The sequence below is a fragment of the Ovis canadensis genome, chromosome 25, assembly GCF_042477335.2.
Source record: "Ovis canadensis isolate MfBH-ARS-UI-01 breed Bighorn chromosome 25, ARS-UI_OviCan_v2, whole genome shotgun sequence".
Lineage (NCBI taxonomy): Eukaryota > Metazoa > Chordata > Mammalia > Artiodactyla > Bovidae > Ovis > Ovis canadensis.
Window position 1 is genome coordinate 24,971,830 of NC_091269.1, and position 20,519 is coordinate 24,992,348.

The window sequence follows — 20,519 nt, forward strand, 5'->3', positions numbered from 1 at the left end:
GGGAACTGTATAAGAAATCTAGGCTGGGAGTCTTACATCTCCCTCTGGCCATAGAGGCTTTGAAATTTTTTTTTTCAGGAGAGAAAATCATTACATAGGTCACTTTTTCTACTCTGAAGATTCATGACACGCAGCCAAACAGCAGCAGTGTTCATAAGTCAAACAAAAGTAATGCAAGGGTTTAAATTCTTAACTTTAACAAGCACACACACAATACAGCAAGAAAACGAAAATTTGACAAGGCTGAAAAGGCAAAAGGGGTAGGAAAAAAATTATAAAACATGGCCACCAGAAGGTTTTGGGTTAAATTCATGATCAACAAACCCCAAGCTAAAGCAGGAATTTCAAGACGCCTTCTCCGCTCCCACCAATGTGCCTTCTTCACCCCTGAGTTCCAATCCCTCCTGTCACTGAAGACCAGGCCTCAGTATCAGTGGGGTAACAAACAGGAGGCCTGAGATGAGAGCTCAGCCCCCTCCTTACAAGCTGCTGGCTCTGCCCCTTGGCTTTCCAAAGCCTCTTCAAGGGACAACACCCCAGTGCATATCCAAGCTCCCATCCCCTGGGTTCTGCTCTGCGCTGTGCACCCCTCCCAACTCCATCCACCAGAGCAGTGTTTTATCTGTTTGATATCAAGCATCTGAGTAGGATTTTGTTTGGGGAACCAAGAAGTTCTTTTAAAAAAGAAAAAGGAAAAGCTCCCAGCTTCAGTGGGGACACTGGAGGGGTGACAAGCACATGGCTTTAAAGTCAGATCGTGCTGCTTCTCGGTGGTTCTTTGACAGTAGAGGATGCTAACATTCAGCTGCACTGAAGAGAAACATCTCAAGATAAAGACCAAGAGTTAAAAAAGGCAAAAAAAAAGTCAATGATGGAGCTGATAGCACTTAGAACTATAATTAAACTGCACATCAGTGAGCAGCTTAAATGCTCCCTGACCCGGCTCTGCACACCGCAGCCTGTGATGTGCTTAAGAGAAGCTGCTGTGGCCGGCACCCCCGACTCCTTGGCTGGGCACCCTCGACGCCTCTCCCCAAGCTCTGCTGGACCAGGCACCCCCGATTCCTTGGCTAGGTACCCCCGACACCTCTCCACACGCTCTGCTGGACCAGGGGAAAGGACAAGGCCTGCTTACCCTGCTCCGTGCATGTTTTCCACTTGACTCAGACTGGATTCAATAACAGAAGTTAAAGCCTCAAGTTCTTCAATGCGCAACCCCTTACACATGCTCCAGATTTTCTTAAGAGCGACTAGCGCATACAGTCGAATGCTAAAATTGTGGTTGAAGCACCATTGCAGCACGATAATAAGCGCTTGCTTCAGAATTAGTTTCTGAAAAGAAAGAATCATTCTTCACATGTAAACCAGGACCATCTGACCCTCTACTGTAGGACCAAAAACAAGGTCACAGATGATGAAAACGCTACAAAGCAATTCTCTTTCACTGGTTTTGCATCATCATTCTCAGACAGGTTAGAGATACACTGGCATGGCCCTTTCCTCAAGAAGCAAAGTATCCTCCCAGCTCCTCAGTTCTTATTTATGATGCTGCCACACATTTCCCCCACACTCCAGCACCGAGGTCAACCTGAACAAAGCACTTTCAAGCTATCTATAATATAACCTGTATTTAAACAGTCTCCATCACTTATTACCGAGACATATTCTTCAAGAGCTCTACTTCAGGCGAACCTGAAACTACTTCTAAGGCAAGCGATCCCATCAAAGTGCTGTTTTCCCTGGTCTTTGGTCTGAACCACTCTGTTTTCCCTAGTGGTGACTTTGGGCACACATAACATTGATTGGTGGCAGGAAAATTAAGAAGTGGGGAGAAGAATAGTAAGATAACTTAAACTTTGCTATAGTCTTTTTTAGTGAATTCACAGATTTTTCCATCTTCACAGCCTAGAGATTTTACACAATAATAGTCCCTAATCTGTAAAACCACACAGTTCAACAGATACTGAATGGCAAAGGAAGTGATGTGAAGTAACGTAGAAGCCAGATGGAGTCAAATATTTGATAAAGTATCAGGAGCTACCTTAATGTGCCTGCTAAACGGCTCACCGGAAAACGCTCCTGGCTGCACCAGGCTAACAGCCCGGCAACAGTGAGGTTTTCTGTCTATCTTATTTCCCTCAACAGACTGTAAGCAAATCTCTCCCCTGCACATATTTAAAGCAGAAAGATAACACGTGATAGTATCTGATGTTAGAGATTCTTACTCTTACCAGAAGGTGTTAGCACAAATTTTCACATGACTGCCATCTGGTTGCCAGACACTGTAACACACCATTGATTTTAAGATATTATGATGGTTTTTCAGGTTAAAATGTGTTGGGGAGACAGGTCTGGTTTAGGATTGATGAAAAAAGGTTAACCACAAATTTGACTGTTACTGTGTTTAAAGACAACACTTTGAAAAAGTCTAGGAAACCTACTCCCAGAATATTTTTATTTCAGACAGTTGACTGTTGAACAGCAGGGGTCTGAACTGTGCAGGTCCACTTACACATGGATTTTTTCACTAAATGCTTCCTACAGCACCACCTGATCAGCAGTTGGTTGCATCTGCAGATACAGGTGAGTAACCTTGTATTATGGTGACTATAAAGCTATATGCTGATTTGCCAGTGGGCAGGGGGTCAGTGCCCCTAATTCCTGTGTAGACTGAGGGTCAACTGTATTTCCTCCCAGAGTTTACAACACTGCAGTGCATTCTCTGCAGATTCAATAATACAGAATCTTGCTCTAAATCTTAGTTAGTTAGTTCAGTTGCTCAGTCATGTCGGACTCTTTGGGACCCCATGGACTGCAGCACGGCAGGCTTTGCTGTTCATCACCAACTCCCGGAGCTTACTTAAACTCATGTCCATCGAGTCAGTGATACCATCCAACCATCTCATCCTCTGTCATCCCCTTCTCCCGCCTTCAATCTTTCAAGCATCAGGGACTTTTCCAATGAGTCAGTTCTTCGCATCAGGTGGCCAAAGTATTGGAGCTTCAGGTTCAGCATCAGTCGTTCAGTGAATATTCAGGACTGATCTCCTTAAGGATGGACTGGTTGGATCTCCTTGCAGTCCAAGGGACTCTCAAGAGTATTCTCCAACACCACAGTTCAAAAGCATCAATTCTTTGGCGCTCAGCTTTCTTTATAGTCCAACTCCCACATCTATACATGACCACTGGAAAGATCACAGCTTTGACTAAGACAGACCTTTGCTGGCAAAGTAATGTCTCTGCTTTTTAACGTGCGGTCTAGGTTGGTCATAGCTTTCCTTCCAAGGAGCAAGAGTCTTTTAATTTCATGGCTGCAATCACCATCTGCAGTGATTTTGGTGCCCAAAAATAAAGTCTCTCACTGTTTGCACTGTTTCCCCATCTATTTGCCAGGAAATGACGGGACCGGATGCCATGATCTTAGTTTTCTGAAAGTTGAGTTTTAAGCCAACTTTAAATCTTACTGGCAGGCTTCCCTGAATTCTTCACAGTTGCCACAGTGATGAACCAGAATTAGTTAGGATCTCTACTTATCTAGGGAAGATGCTCTAAACCTGAGAAAGATGAAAGAGCTGGCCTTTGCACTTTGAATAATGACAGCATTTCATATAAACCTTCAAGAACACAATGGCTTGTAAATACTCTGACCATAAGTTTCTTTGTACAAGCATGTGTTAAGTAACTCCACAGTTACATACAATGAGGGAAGTCTTATTTAAATAATTTTACACAAACGCTTATATGAAATTAAGAATCCTATCATTACAAGTTGCCCATTAACATGTGCTGCGGTAGACCTCAGTGTGTGTGTGCATGTGGGCCACACCTTAGTATGCCTCTGTGTCAAAGTGCATCTGTCATTAGTGGGAGGGCAGAAGCAGAGAAGCTGCAAAACACACAAGGAATACCCCACATGAAGAAAGTTCATACAGATATATAAATTCTATTTTGATGGTCAAGCCTGAGCTCTTCTTATAAACAATTTATACTCACCTTTTCCAGGATATTTTCAGTAATGATGTCCAAATGTGACAAAACTGATAAAAATGTACAAATGCTTGTTTTAAGGTTTTCTTCACCCTGAAAATATATCAGATACACCAAACCATCATTCACAGCTGCAGTGAACCCATGTCCCTCAAGGCACCAGGCTGGATGCCGTGGGGTTGGTGATGAGAGGCCAGCTCCTCTCTGATGCAGCCACGGCTTAGAGGCGGAACAGATGAGCACAAGCAAATAAAGGACAGGAATGACCTAGAGCCAAATGCCCACAGTGCAACCCTCAGCAGACACAAGGGCACTAGACACTCAACCAAGGATTGAGCAAGGGTGGAGGTGAGGGTGAGCTCACTGCAGAGTCGGAAGGGCAGGGTGTGGCTTGGGAAGCAGGAAGGAAAGGGAACAAGTGCAAACGAAGAAGACAAAGACACAGGCAAAGAGGAGGGAAGGTCCCCAAGTGGAGGGGAGCAGCAAAGGTTAAATACGGGCCTGTGCAGGCCCTGTAAAAGTCACAAGGAAAAACTGCTTGTAAAGGTGTTAAACCAGAATTTGGGAACCTTCTTGGTAAGTGATTTGGAATTACACATTATTTTAGCAATAAAAAACTGACGAACGCCAGGTGGACTGGAGACTATAGACACTACAGTTCAGAAACTGCTCCAAGAGGAACATTTGATGATTAATCCCTTTATGTAAGGAGTAGTTACTGCATGTCTTCCATGGGCCAGTAACTGTTGCAGAAAGAGGGGAAAACAAAAATGGGTAAGATTCTTGCCTTCATGGAGATTAGAGTCTTATGGGGAAGAAAGGTAAAATCCAATCATACAATAAATCAAAATTCCCATTATAACAAGAACTATTTCTCTGCTACAAAAACCCATACTAAGGAGATCCAAAGTACTCAGGGAGATAGCTTCCTTTAAGAAAAGACTCAAAGCACATGTGAGCTTCCATCTGGAAAACTTCGCTATGCAGGCAAAGATGATAAAGAAGACCATTTCAGGCTGGAGCACGGTACAAACAGCCTGCTGATGAGGAGGAAAGGTACTCAGGTGATGAGAGGGGTACTCAGTCACCTAGGGGTCCCCAGTGAAACAAGCTTCCCCACACTCATGCCGTAATCCAGACCCTCCCCCGGCTGGGGGCTTGGTCATGCATCTGCTATGGGCTGATGAGCCATCCAAAAGCAGGATGCGATCAGAGGCCAGGGGAGCATGAGAACACGGGGACGCATCCTCCTGAAATGCTCATTCTTGGAACCTTGTGCACCAGAGAGAGGTCTGGCCTCCCAGCTGGAGACATGTTGAGATAGTGGTGCCTGGCACTTCGGCTGGCCCCTCGACTGTGGCTGAAGTGAAAACACATGGGGGAAGAAGCCGTTTGCAGCCCCCAGCCCAGCAGACACCACATGCAGAATCACCCAGCCTGGCATAACCAGGAAAAACAGTAGATAGGTGGTTACAGGAGGGGAATGAGCAGCTCAGCACCATTACCAACAAGAGATGAGAAATCATTTGGTTAAGGAGAGACTGTGTATAGAAGGGAGACTCATTGTTCTTATCTCTAAGATCAAACAAAGACACTGCTCAGTAAATAAAAATATAGAAGGCACCTATTTCCCATATTTGTTAATAACAGAAGCCTTTTCCATCTTTGTTTTGTTGGAATAGAAAAGCTCTCAAATAAAAATTATGCTCTACTTAAGATAAATGCCAGAGCTTTGTCTCCTAAATTAATTCAAATCCTGCAAACACAATTTAGGATGTCAGTATATTAGGGGCAGGGCAATGGAAAAAATCTATAAAGTGAAACAATGTCCCAACATAGCCCAAATCTTTTCATTAAAAAGACATGAAAACAATTCCTCTACTTACATAAGAAAAGCAGTTCCAGAACTTCGGAAGAAATTGAGGGAATTTATGAAGAATCAGTATAATAATCCATTCTATAAAATATTTTATGGATGCCTGATTATTGATGAAGCCAGCCTGGAAAATCTTGTCAATAATTTTATTCAAGAAATTCTGAGAAAAATAAAGTTGACAAATTAAACTGTTATCATTATTAGTTTAAAAATCTGAGCTATAATTAACATATAAAAAGGTGAAGGTTTACAGAATGTTGATGCAATGCATTTATTTACCGCAATATGGCCATCACCTCTGCAGCATCAGCTAATGCCTCTATCATGTCACATAATAATTTCTTTTTTCGTGATGGGAACAATTCAAATCTAGTGTCTTATCAACTTGGAAATGGCTATCAATATTTTTTTTGGCCATGCTGCGTGGGTTGCGGGATCTCAGTTCCCTGAACAGGGATTAAATCCAGGCCACAGCAGTGAAAATCTGAAGTCCTAACCACTGTGAATGGCTATTAATTTTAATTAAGAAACAGTCACTATTAAAAAAAAAAAAGCTTAAAGTTTTATTGTGGCATAAATATATGTTAAAATGTTATAATAAAATACTAATGGAAAAATATGTTAAGTGGGACCATTTAAATCAGTTTCCAATTTACTTCCATGACACCTGTCTTAATATTCTATTAAACTTCTGAATAACTTTAAGAACTGAAATACATATTTTAAACAGCTTACTTCTCCGTTTTAAAGAAGCATGTAACAGCTTCCATATGAAAACATTATGCTTAAAGGTACAAATATAATTAACATTATACCTGATCAAATTTGGGGAAAAGTACAAGCAGAATCTGCCATATTCGGTTTTTCACCCTGTGTTGTTGAGAGTTCACATAGTATCGAGTTCTCGATTTGGACACCAACTCATCCTGGGAGGGAAGGAGGGAGGAAAGGGTCAATGTTAAACTATCTACTGAATTTGTGAGTAATGAAAACAAAATCAATGACAACTTCAAGTTTAAAAGGTATAAACTGGGCAAAGGAGCCTATTATTTGAAAGGTAGAAGGATAAAAAAGACACTTCCTTATGACACTGTTTATTTTTCCTTACGACATTTTTTAAAGTTTCCTTTCAGAACAATGCATTTACCTGCTTTTGTTTTTAAAACTTATCTTCTTTTAAAATTAGGAAAGGAACCATACGCCTGTGCTTAATATTAAAGTACTTTTTCCTTTCAGAACAATGCATTTACCTGCTTTTGTTTTTAAAACTTATCTTCTTTTAAAATTAGGAAAGGAACCATACGCCTGTGCTTAATATTAAAGTACTTGGAACTGTCCTTCTCTCTCCTCGTGCCCCGTTAGAGGAGCTGAGGGGTCACGTGGGCGAGAGGAGACTGAGATGTTAGCCGTACACTGAGAGTCAAAGTGTTAGCTGCTCAGTCGTGTCCGGCTCTTTGCGACCCCAGGGACTGCAGCCCGCCAGGCTCTTCTGTCCATGGAATTCTCCAGCCCCTTGACTACGTACGTCTGGAAAAATGGGACCTGCAGGAGAGCTGCAGCGCCACGCCCTTCTGGGTTATCAGAGCTCTCTCCTGCCTTAATGGTCTGTTTCGTCTAAACTCAGTCAAATGCTACGTTTACTTTTGTTACGTCACTGCCAGTGCTTTAAGCAAGTTAAGATACTTTAAGCTAAAATAAAGCATATTTACTTTATCCAATAGCTTGATTGCAAGATCTTCCATAAACAACTTATGAGACATATTTGAGCCATCTAATAAACACAGGAATTTGACGGCACAAATTCTCACATAATGGTCTTCTCTTTTGGTACTAAAATACATAAAATGATAGATGATGTTAATACATCTTCAAAATAAAAAAAAACCATGTAAGATGTCAGTTTTGAAATACAAAATCTTAAGTAGCTTCATATTTAATGACAATTTAGGATAAACACTTAGGATAAATTTAAATTTAGGACAGACAGTGGAAGACAAAATACATCAACAGGAGCGCCTGTACAAAAAGTCTGAAAGAACCCAAATTTACCCAGACTTTTGGTAAAACAATGCACACAGTGATACTGAGTCAATAATATCTATCTGTGGACAAACGAGATCACAGCTCATGACACGGCTCCTGGAGGACCACAGACGCCTCCTGCCCAGAGGCCAGAATACACATCGGCAGCATGCTCTTCTCACTGGGCACTGTGAATGCGTGTCTCTAAGTGAACGGCAAACTCAGGAAACGCTGTGTGCTGAGCAGCCCAGCGTTTTCAGTATCCGGTGTGGAAAGATAAATTCACTGAAATCGTTAGTACGCATTTCCAAGTCCATTAAAACTGTTATAATGTGAACCAGTGTTATTTTAAATTAACTACGTCTGTCTAGTAGAAATCAAAATATTTTGGAACCATCAACTGAAAATTTTTACTTATTGTCATACTAAAGCAGCCAAGAAAACAAAAAATTAAGACAATGAGCAATGACAAATTTATATATTTAATGAAAAGTGGCAGATGGTTTAAAACACAAGTATGACTCTCAGAATAATTAACTTTTGGTAACTAGACACAATCATCATTTATTGTCCTAAACTCTAAACTCATGACAATACTATTTATAAACACCTATGCACACAAAGTTTTGAAAATTATGTGAGAAAATAAAAACTTTTAAAAATCTCAATGATTTTAGCAGTAGATCAGAGGTTTATCCCAGACATCAAAATTTTAGAGTCTATTTCAACTAATTTTGTTTTTGCGTGAGCATAGCAATTGGTGAATAGTGATTTTTAACCAAAAAAGAATAAACTTGTGCTCTGATGGTCAGTCCTCCACCCAGAAAAGAGGAATAGGGATTGTATGCTTCCCATGGTTATTTCCTTATTTATGCCGGACTTCTGCACTAATTTTTAAGTTTATCAAATTTCAGTAAACAGTGACAGATCTGAAGAAAATACATTAGCAAGGGAATATAATTTCTAACAATTGTGAAGGCTCACGCAATATCTTACACAGAATATCTCTCATGTGCTATATTTTGAATATTCCATTTATATCAAGATACAGAAGACCCACCACACTTACTTTTCAATAACAACATTTGCTGCGCACTCATGTCCAAGATTTTCTATGAACGTCTGTACATCCTGAATAAGTCTTTCCATAAAAAACATGCAACAAAGAACAAGTTTTAGAGGAAAAAATTAAAGTCCCAAATAAAAAGTTAAGTAATATTTTTCTAATTGAAAGCCTTAATATAAAGGCACTGCTGCTGCTGCTAAGTCGCTTCAGTCGTGTCTGACCCTGTGAGACCCCAGAGACGGCAGCCCACCAGGCTCCCCCGTCCCTGGGATTCTCCAGGCAAGAACACTGGAGTGGGTTGCCATTTCCTTCAATGCATGAAAGTGAAACGTGAAAGTGAAGTCGCTCAGTCGTGTCTGAATCTTAGCGACCCCGTGGACTGCAGCCCACCAGGCTCCTCCGTCCATGAGATTTTCCAGGCAAGAGTACTGGAGTACTCTTCTCCGCTAATATAAAGGCACAATTCTACCCAAATAGATACTTAATATAAAAAATTATGAGAGGCTGCAATAATGGCATCTTTTACCTTTGATCACGCCGAAACACAGTTCCAAATATACATGCCTCAAGGACAAGTTCACTGTAATTTTTAGCAATTGATAAAGACACATTGGAAGCAGAAACTACCCAAGATCTGCAGCAATAACTTATCAGGATATTGAAGACTCCAGTTTTTATAGCAGACATTTCAATTATCCTGTACATAATCTGTAATGAAATACAACAGTTACTTTATCATTTGATCAATCGAGTTTTTTCTTTTTAATCTGTGTTGCCAAAACTTGTTACTTGAATGGCTTCCAAATGATAGTTTCAATATAACCATAAATAGTCTAAAAAATTGAAAACTCTTTTATCGTTTGAAAGTTGAAAACCAATCACGGAATGCTAATTTTTCATTTCTTAATACTAAAAATAAATAAAATGTTATTGATACTGATTTCACCCAGAACCTTCCCAGAGGAACAACTGTCCAAAGTGAATAGAATGAAAGGCAGAAAAAACACCTCATCCTTGACATGTTCAGTTTTCTTTACACTTGCCAGAGGCTTCCCTTTCCCCAAAGCAAAAGAAGCCACCATCTCTAAGTGTGTGCTGTGCGGCAGGAAAGGACAGAGGCAGCGCAGTGACGGCAGGGCGACATACAGACTTATCTTCCGTCGCCCCCTTCGGATCAGGAGTGCACGTGCAGCCCAGGCATGACACAGTCCCATTGCCTTATGTCCCCTCCTGCGCACCAGTGACTGTAAACACAAATGGCTCCAGAAACCAGAAAGCCCTTTCAATAAGGTTATATTCAAAGAAATATTTCTTTGTACGAGAAAAGCAATGGCACGGATGCACTGACAAATGGCACCTGAATTTGCCCTCAGGGTCCAGAAGAAATCAAGCCGTGGTTGGAGCGAAGCAGCAGAAAGGGCATGCCCACCTGAGTCAAGTACTAGGCAGCACCCAGCCGCTGCTCTCATGTAGAAACGACCAGAGCTGGCCAGTCATGCAATTTTCCAAGAGAAGAAGAAATAGAGATTTTTGTGCAAATTTCCCAATTCTTAAAAGCTGGCAACTATTAAAAAAGTTTTAATTTGACTAGATGAACCAAATTTGGAAGGCAGGTATGGTTCATGGGCTACCATTTTGCACCTACTCCTTTATATCTAACAGATTTTCTTGTTCTTACTTATGACACTAAAAGAGGGTCAAAATATTTACTGACTGAATGAAAAAATAACAGCAAACTAATATGGAGTTACAAATACACCTCTCCTCTTCCTCATGTGCTACAGGCTACACAAATTAAAATGAAAACAAAAAGTTCCCTCTTTTCTCTGAAGTAATTAGATTCACAGAAACCCAAAGCAGAATGGTGGCTTGCCAGGGGCGTGAGGGGAGGGATGGAAGGGGGGGATGTTTAATGGGGACAGAGATTCAGTTCCACAAGATGAAAAAGTTCTCGGGATCTGTCATAGCTATGTAAATAAAGTTAACACAACTGAAAAACAGGACACCTAAAAATGGTTAAGATGCTAAATCTTATGGGCATTTTCATCTCAATTTTTTAAAAGTTACCTCTTTTATTTTGAAATATGCCTGGCCCTTCATTTTTGCAGCGATGGTAAGAACTTTGGGATCAAAAACAAACTGAACAAAAGCTTTAAAATTAGACCAGAATATCAGCTGAGTGTTGCTTAAAGAGGCTATGATTTTCCATGCCATGTCAAAAGATTCTATGCAGAGTGATTCAGAGGTGGTCAGAAGCTGGTAGGGGAAAATAGAAAGAAAGAAACACATGATTATCACAATTTCAGAAACTGATGTCTGTTCCTATGGTTATTCTTCAATTTATGTCTCACTACGTCTTACCTTGGGAACCAAAATTTTCATACAGTGGAGCACAGGTAAGACTTGCTCGGAAGGAAGAACCGTGAGGGCTTCCCGTGCAGACTGCAAAGTCTGTACTGCCACCGGAACTGCACCCTCTGAGGCTAGTGTAAGGGTGTCACATTTTCTCAACAAGAAAGAGAGGCAGACCCACTGATCGTGAATATATTGCGCAACTATTTTCCCCCATCCTTGGGAAGATGATGACTCTTCAAAAAAACTGAGACAAAAAATTTAAGTCACAAACCCCATCCTTCCTCAGGTCTGTCTCAATTTCTTTTGCATGTAGCAGCACACTATCCTTACAAGGGGAGAAGTTAAACAGTCATTATTAAATTATTCTGTCTAGCAAAACACAAGGAAACCGCAGAAAACTCAATTTCCTAACTACTCTGAAAGCAGGTGTTTTCACTCACTTTAAATGACTCACTGAAAACTAAATGCAGAAAAGTTAATGGGTTTCCAGTAACAGAGATAAATAATGTGATAATATATTATCGTCTGAATGAAGCCTGTTCTCAAAGCTTAAATAATTCTTTAAGTAACGGTGAGCGACCACTAATTACCTCAATGACTGAGACAAAAGTGGATTTTTAAACATTAGCAAAAAGAAGCCTTTCGTGTACATGCTGCTCTCCAAGTGGTGAACGCACCTGCTCTCCCCCTCCGTGTGGGGCTTCTGCAGAGTCTGATTGAGCTGGAGAGATGAGATGAACATTTCTGGGGGACCTGCATCCAGAGAGTCCGGCTGTAGCTCTGGCTTCTGGCTGAGGACCTCACACACCATGGCCAACGCAGCCATGCTGGCGGCTCTCTGCATCTGTCTGCCCAGTGTGGGCTCCTGGGGAGGAAACGGGACAACCTTCTGTAACCAGTAAGGACGTGAACTCCAGTCTGCCGGAATCTCGTGCCCACCTTTTCTGCTTGGTGCCTGCTGCTGCATATCAGAGGCAAAAAAAGGAAATCCAACATACGTCGCTTGGTTGTACCATTTCTGCACAAACTGGTGGTGAACAAACAAAGTGGTGATAAAAATTCAGCAGTGTGTGAACTGAGAACTTCCAGATATCCAAGCTGGATTTAGAAAAGGCAGAGGAATCAAGAGATCAAATGACCAACATCTGCTGGATTACAGAAAAAACAAGGGAATTCCAGAAAAACATCTACTTCTGCTTCAATGACTATGCTAAAGCCTTTGACTATGTGGATCACAACAAACCGGAAAATTCTTTAAGAGATGGGAATACCAGACCACCTTTCCTGTCTCCCAGGAAGCCTGTATGCAGGACAAGAAGCAACAATTAGAACCAGACATGGAACAACAGACTGGGTCGAAATTGGAAAAGGAGTACCTCAAGGCTGTATACTGTTATCCTGTTTATTTAACTTAAAATGCAGAGTACATAATTCAAAATGCCAGGCTGGATGAGTCACAGGCTGGAATCAAGATTGCAGGGGGAAATATCAATAACCTCAGATATGCAGATGATATCACTTTAATGGCAGAAAGTGAAGAGAAACTAAAGAGCTTCTAGAAAAAGGTGAAAGAGGAGGGTGAAAAAGTGGGCTTAAAACCAAACGTTCAAAAAATGAAAATCATGACATCCAGCCCCGTCACTTCATGGCAAACAGATGGGAAAAAAGTGGAAACAATGACAGATTTTATTTTCTTGGGCTCCAAAATCATTGTGGTCAGTGTCTGCAGCCACAAAATGAAGACATTTGCTCTTTGGAAGGAAAGCTATGACAAACCTAGACAGCACATTAAAAAGCAGAGACACCACTTTGCTAACAAAGGTCCACACAGTCAAAGCTATGATTTTTCCAGTAGTCATGTACAGAGGTGAGGGTTGGATCATAAAGAACATTGAGTGCCCAAGAACTGATGCTTTTGAATTGTAGTGCTGGAGAAGACTCTTGAGAGTCCCTTGGACAGCAAGATCAAACCAGTCTAAAGGAAATTAACCCTGAATATTCACTGAAAGGACCAATGCTGAAGCTGAAGCTCTAATATTTTGGCCCCCTGATGCGAAGAGCCGACTCACTGGAAAAGACCATGATGCTGAGAAAGATTGAAGGCAAGAGGAGAAGGGGGCGACAGAGGATGAGATGGCTGGATGGCATCATTGACATGAGTCTGAGCAAAGTCAGGGAGACAGTGAAGGATAGGAAGCCTGGTGTGCTGCAGTTCATGGCGTCACAAAGAGTCAGACACAACTTAGTGACTGAACAACAACAACAATTCAGTAATTCACTGAAAGACAATTTGGATACAACTTTCCTAAGAGTGAGTCTTATTTCAACTGTTTGGCTGAACTAGAATTAAAAACAAAAGGTGGGGGGACTTCCCCGGCTGTACAGCAGTTAAGATTCTGCACTCCCACTGTAGAGGGCACAGGGAACTAAGAACCTGCATGCCACCTGGTGCCGCCAAAAAAAAAAAAAGAGAGAGAGAGATTCATTCATTTAAAAAGGAAAAAACAGGGCTCCCTGCACATCATACGCAATTCCTTCAGTCAGCTGTATCCTGCTTTAGGCCACGTGACGCAGCACAGCAGTTACTGATACGACCTGGACTCGTGAACCGCACAGCCTAGGTCTGACCCCTGACTGTGCACTTCCCCCAGCTGACTGTGGACACACACCTCACCTTGGTTTACTCTGCTGTACAATGGCGACAGTAACAGAATCTACTTCACAGAATTATTGTGAAAATTAAATAAACTGGTTATTTCACATAAAGCGCTTGGAACTCTACATGTAGGAGCACAAAGGAAGGAGACCAAGACAGCCTGGCTTTGTACATACAGAGAGAAAATCAATCTCTAACCAGGAGTGCAGGCCAGAACCTGGACAGGCTCTGTGAGAGATCGAAGCTGTTCTCCCCAGGACTGTCCACCACTAACACCTCTACAGAAAGGAACCCTCTAGTACTTATTCCATCCCACCCCCAAAGTAAACTGAGTATCTCTACAGATCAATTTTACTCAGCAACACCGCCAATACAGGAAATAAAATGCAGGGTTACTTTTGAGTTGCATAATATGGTCCCTGTTAACCTTCATGTAATTCAGTGACTCACTAAAGAAAGCAAGCCCATCTGTAAAAAATCACTGAGGTCTGGTTCATGGTTCTGGTCCACACTCAGAACTCACAATGCCCTTCATTACGCTAACATGCAGTGGATAGGATACTGAAGGATTAATCAGTCCTCCTTATAATCTTCTTCTAGGACACTTCTTGAAAACTACCTCAAAAATTAGATTATTAATGGAATTAAGGAGCTATTTTAATTAGCAGCCCAGACTGGATTATGATTCAGCTCAACTTTAAAAAACTCTTACCATGTGTTAATTGCAAAGAGCTAACATTTACTGATGACTTTCCACTGTGCCAGGTACTATTCTAAATGTTTACCATTGATGAGCTAGCTTTCATTTGCACATCAACCCTATAACCCTCATTTTGCAGATGCAGTAAATGAAGCACAGAGAGGTTAAGTAAGTTCCCCAAGGTCACACAGCTAGTAAGGATAAAGCCAGGATTCATAACCAGGAAGTCTAATTCTAAAGCCTGTGCTCATAACCACTACATCTTATTATATCATGTTAAGAAATGCCTCTAGGTACTAAAATCTAATGGAGAAGACATATACACATAAATTATTCCAAAAACAAGTAAAATGGAAATAAGTACAAAAATGAAGGCATAAAAAGCAATAGGTAAATGAAGGAAAGAATGAGACACCAATCCTAGGCCTTTAAGAGAAAATGTAATTCGAGCTGGGACATTAAGGATGGACCAGCTACTGGCGTGTGTATGTTGAAGGGACGGCATTCTCAGTGTATGTTGAAGGACCAAACAGAAGGGAGGCCTAGATGAGGCAGGGTGCGGCGTGTGCTTGTGATCTGGGAAGCCCCGTGTGGCGGCCTGGCAGGAGTGCAGCACAGGTGTCCCGTGGGAAGGAAGGGGAGAGGCTATGCATGACCAGGCTAGAAAATGAGGCAGAAGGCAGGGTATGGAGGCTCCGACACCACACTGCTGAATTTGGACACCCTAAAGTGTCCCTGACGGGTACCTGGGTAAAAGACCTAGTGAAAATCCACTCTCTGTATCTAAATGACTTTAAGACTGACTGAAGTCACTTCATGGCAAATAGATGGGGAAACAATGGAAACAGTGAGAGACTATTTTTCTGGGCTCCAAAATCACTGCAGATGGTGACTGCAGCCATGAAATTAAAAGATACTTACTCCTTGGAAGGGAAGTTATGACCAACCTAGACAGCATATTAAAAAGCAGAGACATTACTTTGCCAACAAAGGTCCGTCTAGTCAAGACTATGGTTTTTCCAGTAGTCATGTATGGATGTGAGAGTTGGACTATAAAGAAAGCTGAACGCAGAAGAATTGATGCTTCTGAACTGTGGTGTTGGAGAAGACTCTTGAAAGTCCCTTGGACTGCGAGGAGATCCAACCAGTCCACCCTAAAATAGATCAGTCCTTCATTGGAAGGACTGATGTTGAGGCTGAAACTCCAATACTTTGGCCACCTGAAGCGAAGAGCTGACTCATTGGAAAAGACCCTGAGCTGGGAAAGACTGAGAGCAGGAGGAGAAGGGGACAACAGAGGATGAGATGGTTGGATGGCATCACCGACTCAATGGACACGGGTTTGGGTGGACTCTGGGAGTTGGTGATGGACAGGGAGGCCTGGCGTGCTGCAGTCCACAGGGTTGCAAAAAGTCGGACACAACCGAGCGACTGAACTGAACACCATATCTTTGCTATACACCTATTGTGACAGGAGTTGTTCTATTATTAAAATATAATTTATATATTATGACAGGAGTCTTAATCTTCATCAAATATTATGACCAAAGGGTATTATCGTCAAAATTAAATTTTGGCAGATGCTTTTTGTGTATCAAAATATTGTCTAATAGTCAAGTATGTATTCCATGCATGCCTTATTCAACATAACTATAAGCCTTGAAGCAAAGAGGATTACCTGTCCATGGTCCATCTCCTGAAGATGCCGAATGGATGCATTTTTCAAAGGAGAAATAACTCTCCAAATAGGGTTTCCTCTTTTCCACCCAACATTCAAGTGGAGATTTATAAGCTCAGTTAACACCATCAGGTACAAATGGCAACGATCCAGATCTGAAACCTAAGACACACAATAAAACACTTAACAAGCAGGATCCACGATTTTCACAAAACCAGGAGAGTTCAGTTTATCTAAAAGTTTATCAGTTTATTAAGTTTATTTAAAAGTACTGAAAGATGACACTGAAGAGGGGAGAAATCATCTCCTCCAAGAAGGCTTCCATCAACTCCCCAGGCAGAGCTGAGCACATCCTCCCTGTGCTGAGACAGCGACTCTGCGTTCAGCACAGTTACAGCACACATCACGACTCACTCAGCACGCAGCTGGCTCCCCACCTTGATTATCAGCGTCCTGGAAGGCACACTGGCCACCCACTCCAGTACTCTTGTCTGGAGAATCGCATGGACAGAGGAGTCTGGCAGGCTAGTCCATACAATCACAGAGCTGGGCAGGACTGAAGAGACTTAGCATGGATGGCAGGGACTAAGCCTCCCAGGCTGTGTGTGTGCTAAGTTGCTCAGTCGTGTTTGACTTTTTTGTGACCCCATGGACTGTAGCCCACCAGGCTCCTCGGTCCACAGGATTCTCCAGGCAAGAATACTAGAGTGGGTTGCCATTTCCTACTCCAGGGGATCTTCCCATGCCAGGGATTGAACCCATATCTTTTAAGCCTCCTGCATTGGCAGGCGAGTTCTTTACCACTGGTACTACCTGGGAAGCCCAACACACACACCACCTGGGATGCACAGCCCTGCCCTCCATGCTAGCACAGCATAAATCGTCACAATAACAGCTATGGCAACTGCCATTTCCTTTGCTTTAGGCACTTGTAACACTCCATTCTTACAAGGAATGGTCCCTGCTCCACTTGCCTGAGAAGATGACTAAGTTCAGAGAGGTCAAACAACCTACCTAGCATCTCAGAGCTAGTAAGCAGGGCTACAGAATTAAATGCAGGTCTTCTAAACGCCTACACATAGGTAGACTGGGTTCATCTAGCCCTGTGACCTATGGCAAGAGACCTAATCTCTCTGGGCCTCAGATTCCTTGCTTGTAAACTGGGGAGGGTGTATCTCTCCATCACAAGGTTTGGGGAAGAATTAAGTGAGGGAAAGCATGCTGAAGAGACGGGCCCCGAGTGGTGGCCTTGATTACTATTACAGTGCCAAGTGCTCTACCCTCGCGCTTCTGTGGCACACAGGAAGCACAGAATTCCCTCAGTCTATCAGTGTTCACGGAGCAACCACTAGATGCCAGGCGCTTTGCCAAGTGCCAGGATACAATGCAGAGAGAAGCGACAACTCCAGGGCGTGGGGACAGACTGAACACAGCGGGAGAGTGATGGATAAAGGTACCAGGGAGGATTCCCAAGTCTTAGGCTTAAAGAAACCTGTTGGATCACACACATCCCCTGAGAAGCAAACCTAGGGGTATGGGGTAGGGTGGATAACCTCCTATAGGAATGATAAGAGGTTCCATTTCAAACACTGTACGTGTGGAAAGTCTAACTCAAGTTATCAAACAGCAGTTGGCTGAATGGCATTCAGCCAGAAGGACAGTCAGAGGTGGAGACAGATGTGAGGGTGCCTGGCATAACTGAACCTGGGTATGCAGATGAGGTCACCTAGACAGGAGGAAATGAAAAAAGAAGGGACCCAAACCAAGCCTGAAGAACTGATTTACGGCTACACATCAGAGAACGGACATTTGCAGGAGAGCCTGTTGTTAAATATTGACTGTCACGCTGCTGAGGGGAAGGAAAGTGGGGAAGAGACTTTTATTAAACTATAATAAGTTATCAAATAAATGCACTTAATTGGGAATTCTAATTCCAAATGTATTACAGAGTGGATTTATGTAATAATTTAAAGTTATTTTGGAAATGAGTTCATTTTTTAAAATCTCAAAGACAAACACAATAACTTTCCCTTTTTTAAAGCTATTTTTAGCTTCAGACTCCAAACAAACAAAAATATTATTTCTGTCCCTCCTTGGGGACAAGGAGGTTCACTATAATTTTGTGTATGTCTGAAAACTTCTATAATAAAATGGAAAAGTAATACTGATAACAATAAAGTGATAGGGGAACAAATTATGAAAAGTTACTTCTTTATTAAATGTCTTCTTGGAAATTTAGGTGTAGCAATACTGCTAACAATTGTTGAATAAGAAAAATGCTAAAGATAAACACACTCCCCTCCAGAGGAGTGTGTTCCTTGCCTTATGAAAATATCTCAGGTTTTTTGGTATAAAACTTGCTTTTTTGTATTTTCACACCTGCTTATCAGCTATCAAACAAATGTCCTTAATTGGATGTTCTAATAAAAGTTGTTAAAATAAGTATGCTTTCTCACTCTATGGACAATATAATGATTGTAACTGTTTCAACATCTGCCCTAGAGAATGTCAAACCCTCCCAAATTAAGAATTATAGGCATTTCTATAAAATTAATATTTTCAAAATATTCCTAAAGAAAAGGAGAAAACTTTATAATTTTATTTTCAGATGTCCTAGAAAGAACAATTATGCAGTGAGCACAGACAAGAGAGGATACCCATCTTCACAGAGCATCCTCTTCACCTCAGACTGGTAGTTCTCAACTCTAACTTCATTTGAAGATCACATACAGATATAGAAATATATTATGTGCACTGACACCCAGTCCCATCCCAAACCTGCCAAGTCAGAATCTCTGGATCCTGGGACCAAATATACATTGACTATGCTAAGTACTTCAAATATGTTATACCATTTGGTACTCTCTAAATTCTAGGAAGCAGCTATCTTATCCCCACTTTGCAGATGAGGAAACTGAGGCTCAGAAAAGCTATATAATTTTCCTAGGATCAGTTACACCGATTGAACTGGAACTAAGAGACTCTAAATCTTCCATTTTTTTCTGCCCCCCCAAGGCCACTTTTCAAGAAAATATCACATTAATTTTTCCTTTCAACTTAATACAGTGTCTGCCAGTCAGTAATCACTCAAAATACTGATGAAAAGACTGAAGTTACTCAAGTAAATACTTACAGTACTTAGTTCATTCATAGTAAGTCGTCTGAGAATAAATTCAGAAATGCTCTCTGTAGTAGACATGATAAAGTTCTGAAGAAGAGTAAATACCTCATCTGTATGGAGGGAAAAAAGCATGCAACTAAAATTACAGAAATAAGTTATTTGGTACAATGTATATCATATATTCTAGCAAAAGTTCAACTCTATTAGGTGTATGTGTGACTCACTTACCAAAAATGAATTCTGATAACGTAACAGTAGGGATATCTACAATTAATCTTAAAAACCATTGAAGAGTTTCAGTTCTGGATAAGATTCAGCAAAGGTACACTGCCCTCTCTCACTGAATTCAGCTACAAAGCCTGGACAGGATATCTGAAACAGTCACGTGTAGACTCTCAAAAGTCAAAAGCAGCAGATGGATTTAGCAAATAATAACCCTGAACAGTGGCGAATTTGCTTTGGTCCCGCTGTAGACTGGACCCCCTGATGGAGGAGCAGTCATGAAGGTGGGCAGCAGACTGAGCCCCCACTTTCTGGTCAGGAAATTAAAAAGGAGAAACTCAGAGAACTAGACAGTGGGTAGTTAGGGGACTCCAAAGACGGACGTGATCAGGAAAACAGCCCCAGCAAGTGGTGTACTGAGGGTGGCCAGGCTCACCCCTGAACTGCTGGCCCTGAATATGATGCTACTCAGAAGGCCCAGCACGTTCAGCACTGAACAGACAACCACACAGGTGCCAGCCTGGCCGCCGGATGCAGCGATCGGCGGACAGGTCAAGACAGCACTGCAAAAGGCCTCAAAGCAAAACTGACCGTGAGCCAACACCCACAGAAGCTGGGGCCACCGAAGCTGAGGCCTGAAACAAGCCAGGCTGGCTGGCTGCCACACAAATGTATCGACACCGTCCACAGATCCAAACAAGATCCAGAGTCTGATGACACAATACTCAAAAGATCTGGGGTACAATCCAAAATGACTGGGTAGATGAAGTATGAGGAAATTCCTGGCTCATGTGGGAAAGGAAGCTACAAATGACACCACCAAGATGACAGTGATG

General features: G+C 41.8%; 1 protein-coding gene across 10 annotated transcripts in view; it reads right to left on the minus strand.

Moving 5' to 3' along the window:
• The window catches only part of TARBP1 (TAR (HIV-1) RNA binding protein 1), a 65,971-nt gene that overhangs the window by 10,223 nt on the left and 35,229 nt on the right, over positions 1-20,519 (minus strand). For 7 of the 10 annotated variants that reach the window (XR_011253112.1, XR_011253113.1, XR_011253114.1 and 4 more), the window contains exons 13-24: positions 19,474-19,571; positions 16,341-16,502; positions 11,984-12,171; positions 11,313-11,550; positions 11,019-11,207; positions 9,478-9,659; positions 8,955-9,026; positions 7,573-7,693; positions 6,679-6,789; positions 5,874-6,023; positions 3,994-4,080; positions 1,136-1,332 (exon numbers count right to left, since the gene is read on the minus strand). Coding sequence is in view for 2 of the 10 variants with exons in the window: in XM_069572526.1 (XP_069428627.1) it covers positions 1,136-1,332; positions 3,994-4,080; positions 5,874-6,023; positions 6,679-6,789; positions 7,573-7,693; positions 8,955-9,026; positions 9,478-9,659; positions 11,019-11,207; positions 11,313-11,550; positions 11,984-12,171; positions 16,341-16,502; positions 19,474-19,571 (1,795 nt within the window). In the remaining 8 variants the exon portion in view is untranslated. The remainder of the gene's footprint in view (positions 1-1,135; positions 1,333-3,993; positions 4,081-5,873; positions 6,024-6,678; positions 6,790-7,572; positions 7,694-8,954; positions 9,027-9,477; positions 9,660-11,018; positions 11,208-11,312; positions 11,551-11,983; positions 12,172-16,340; positions 16,503-19,473; positions 19,572-20,519) is intronic. The other 3 variants (XR_011253116.1, XR_011253117.1, XM_069572527.1) reach the window with 1 other exon arrangement.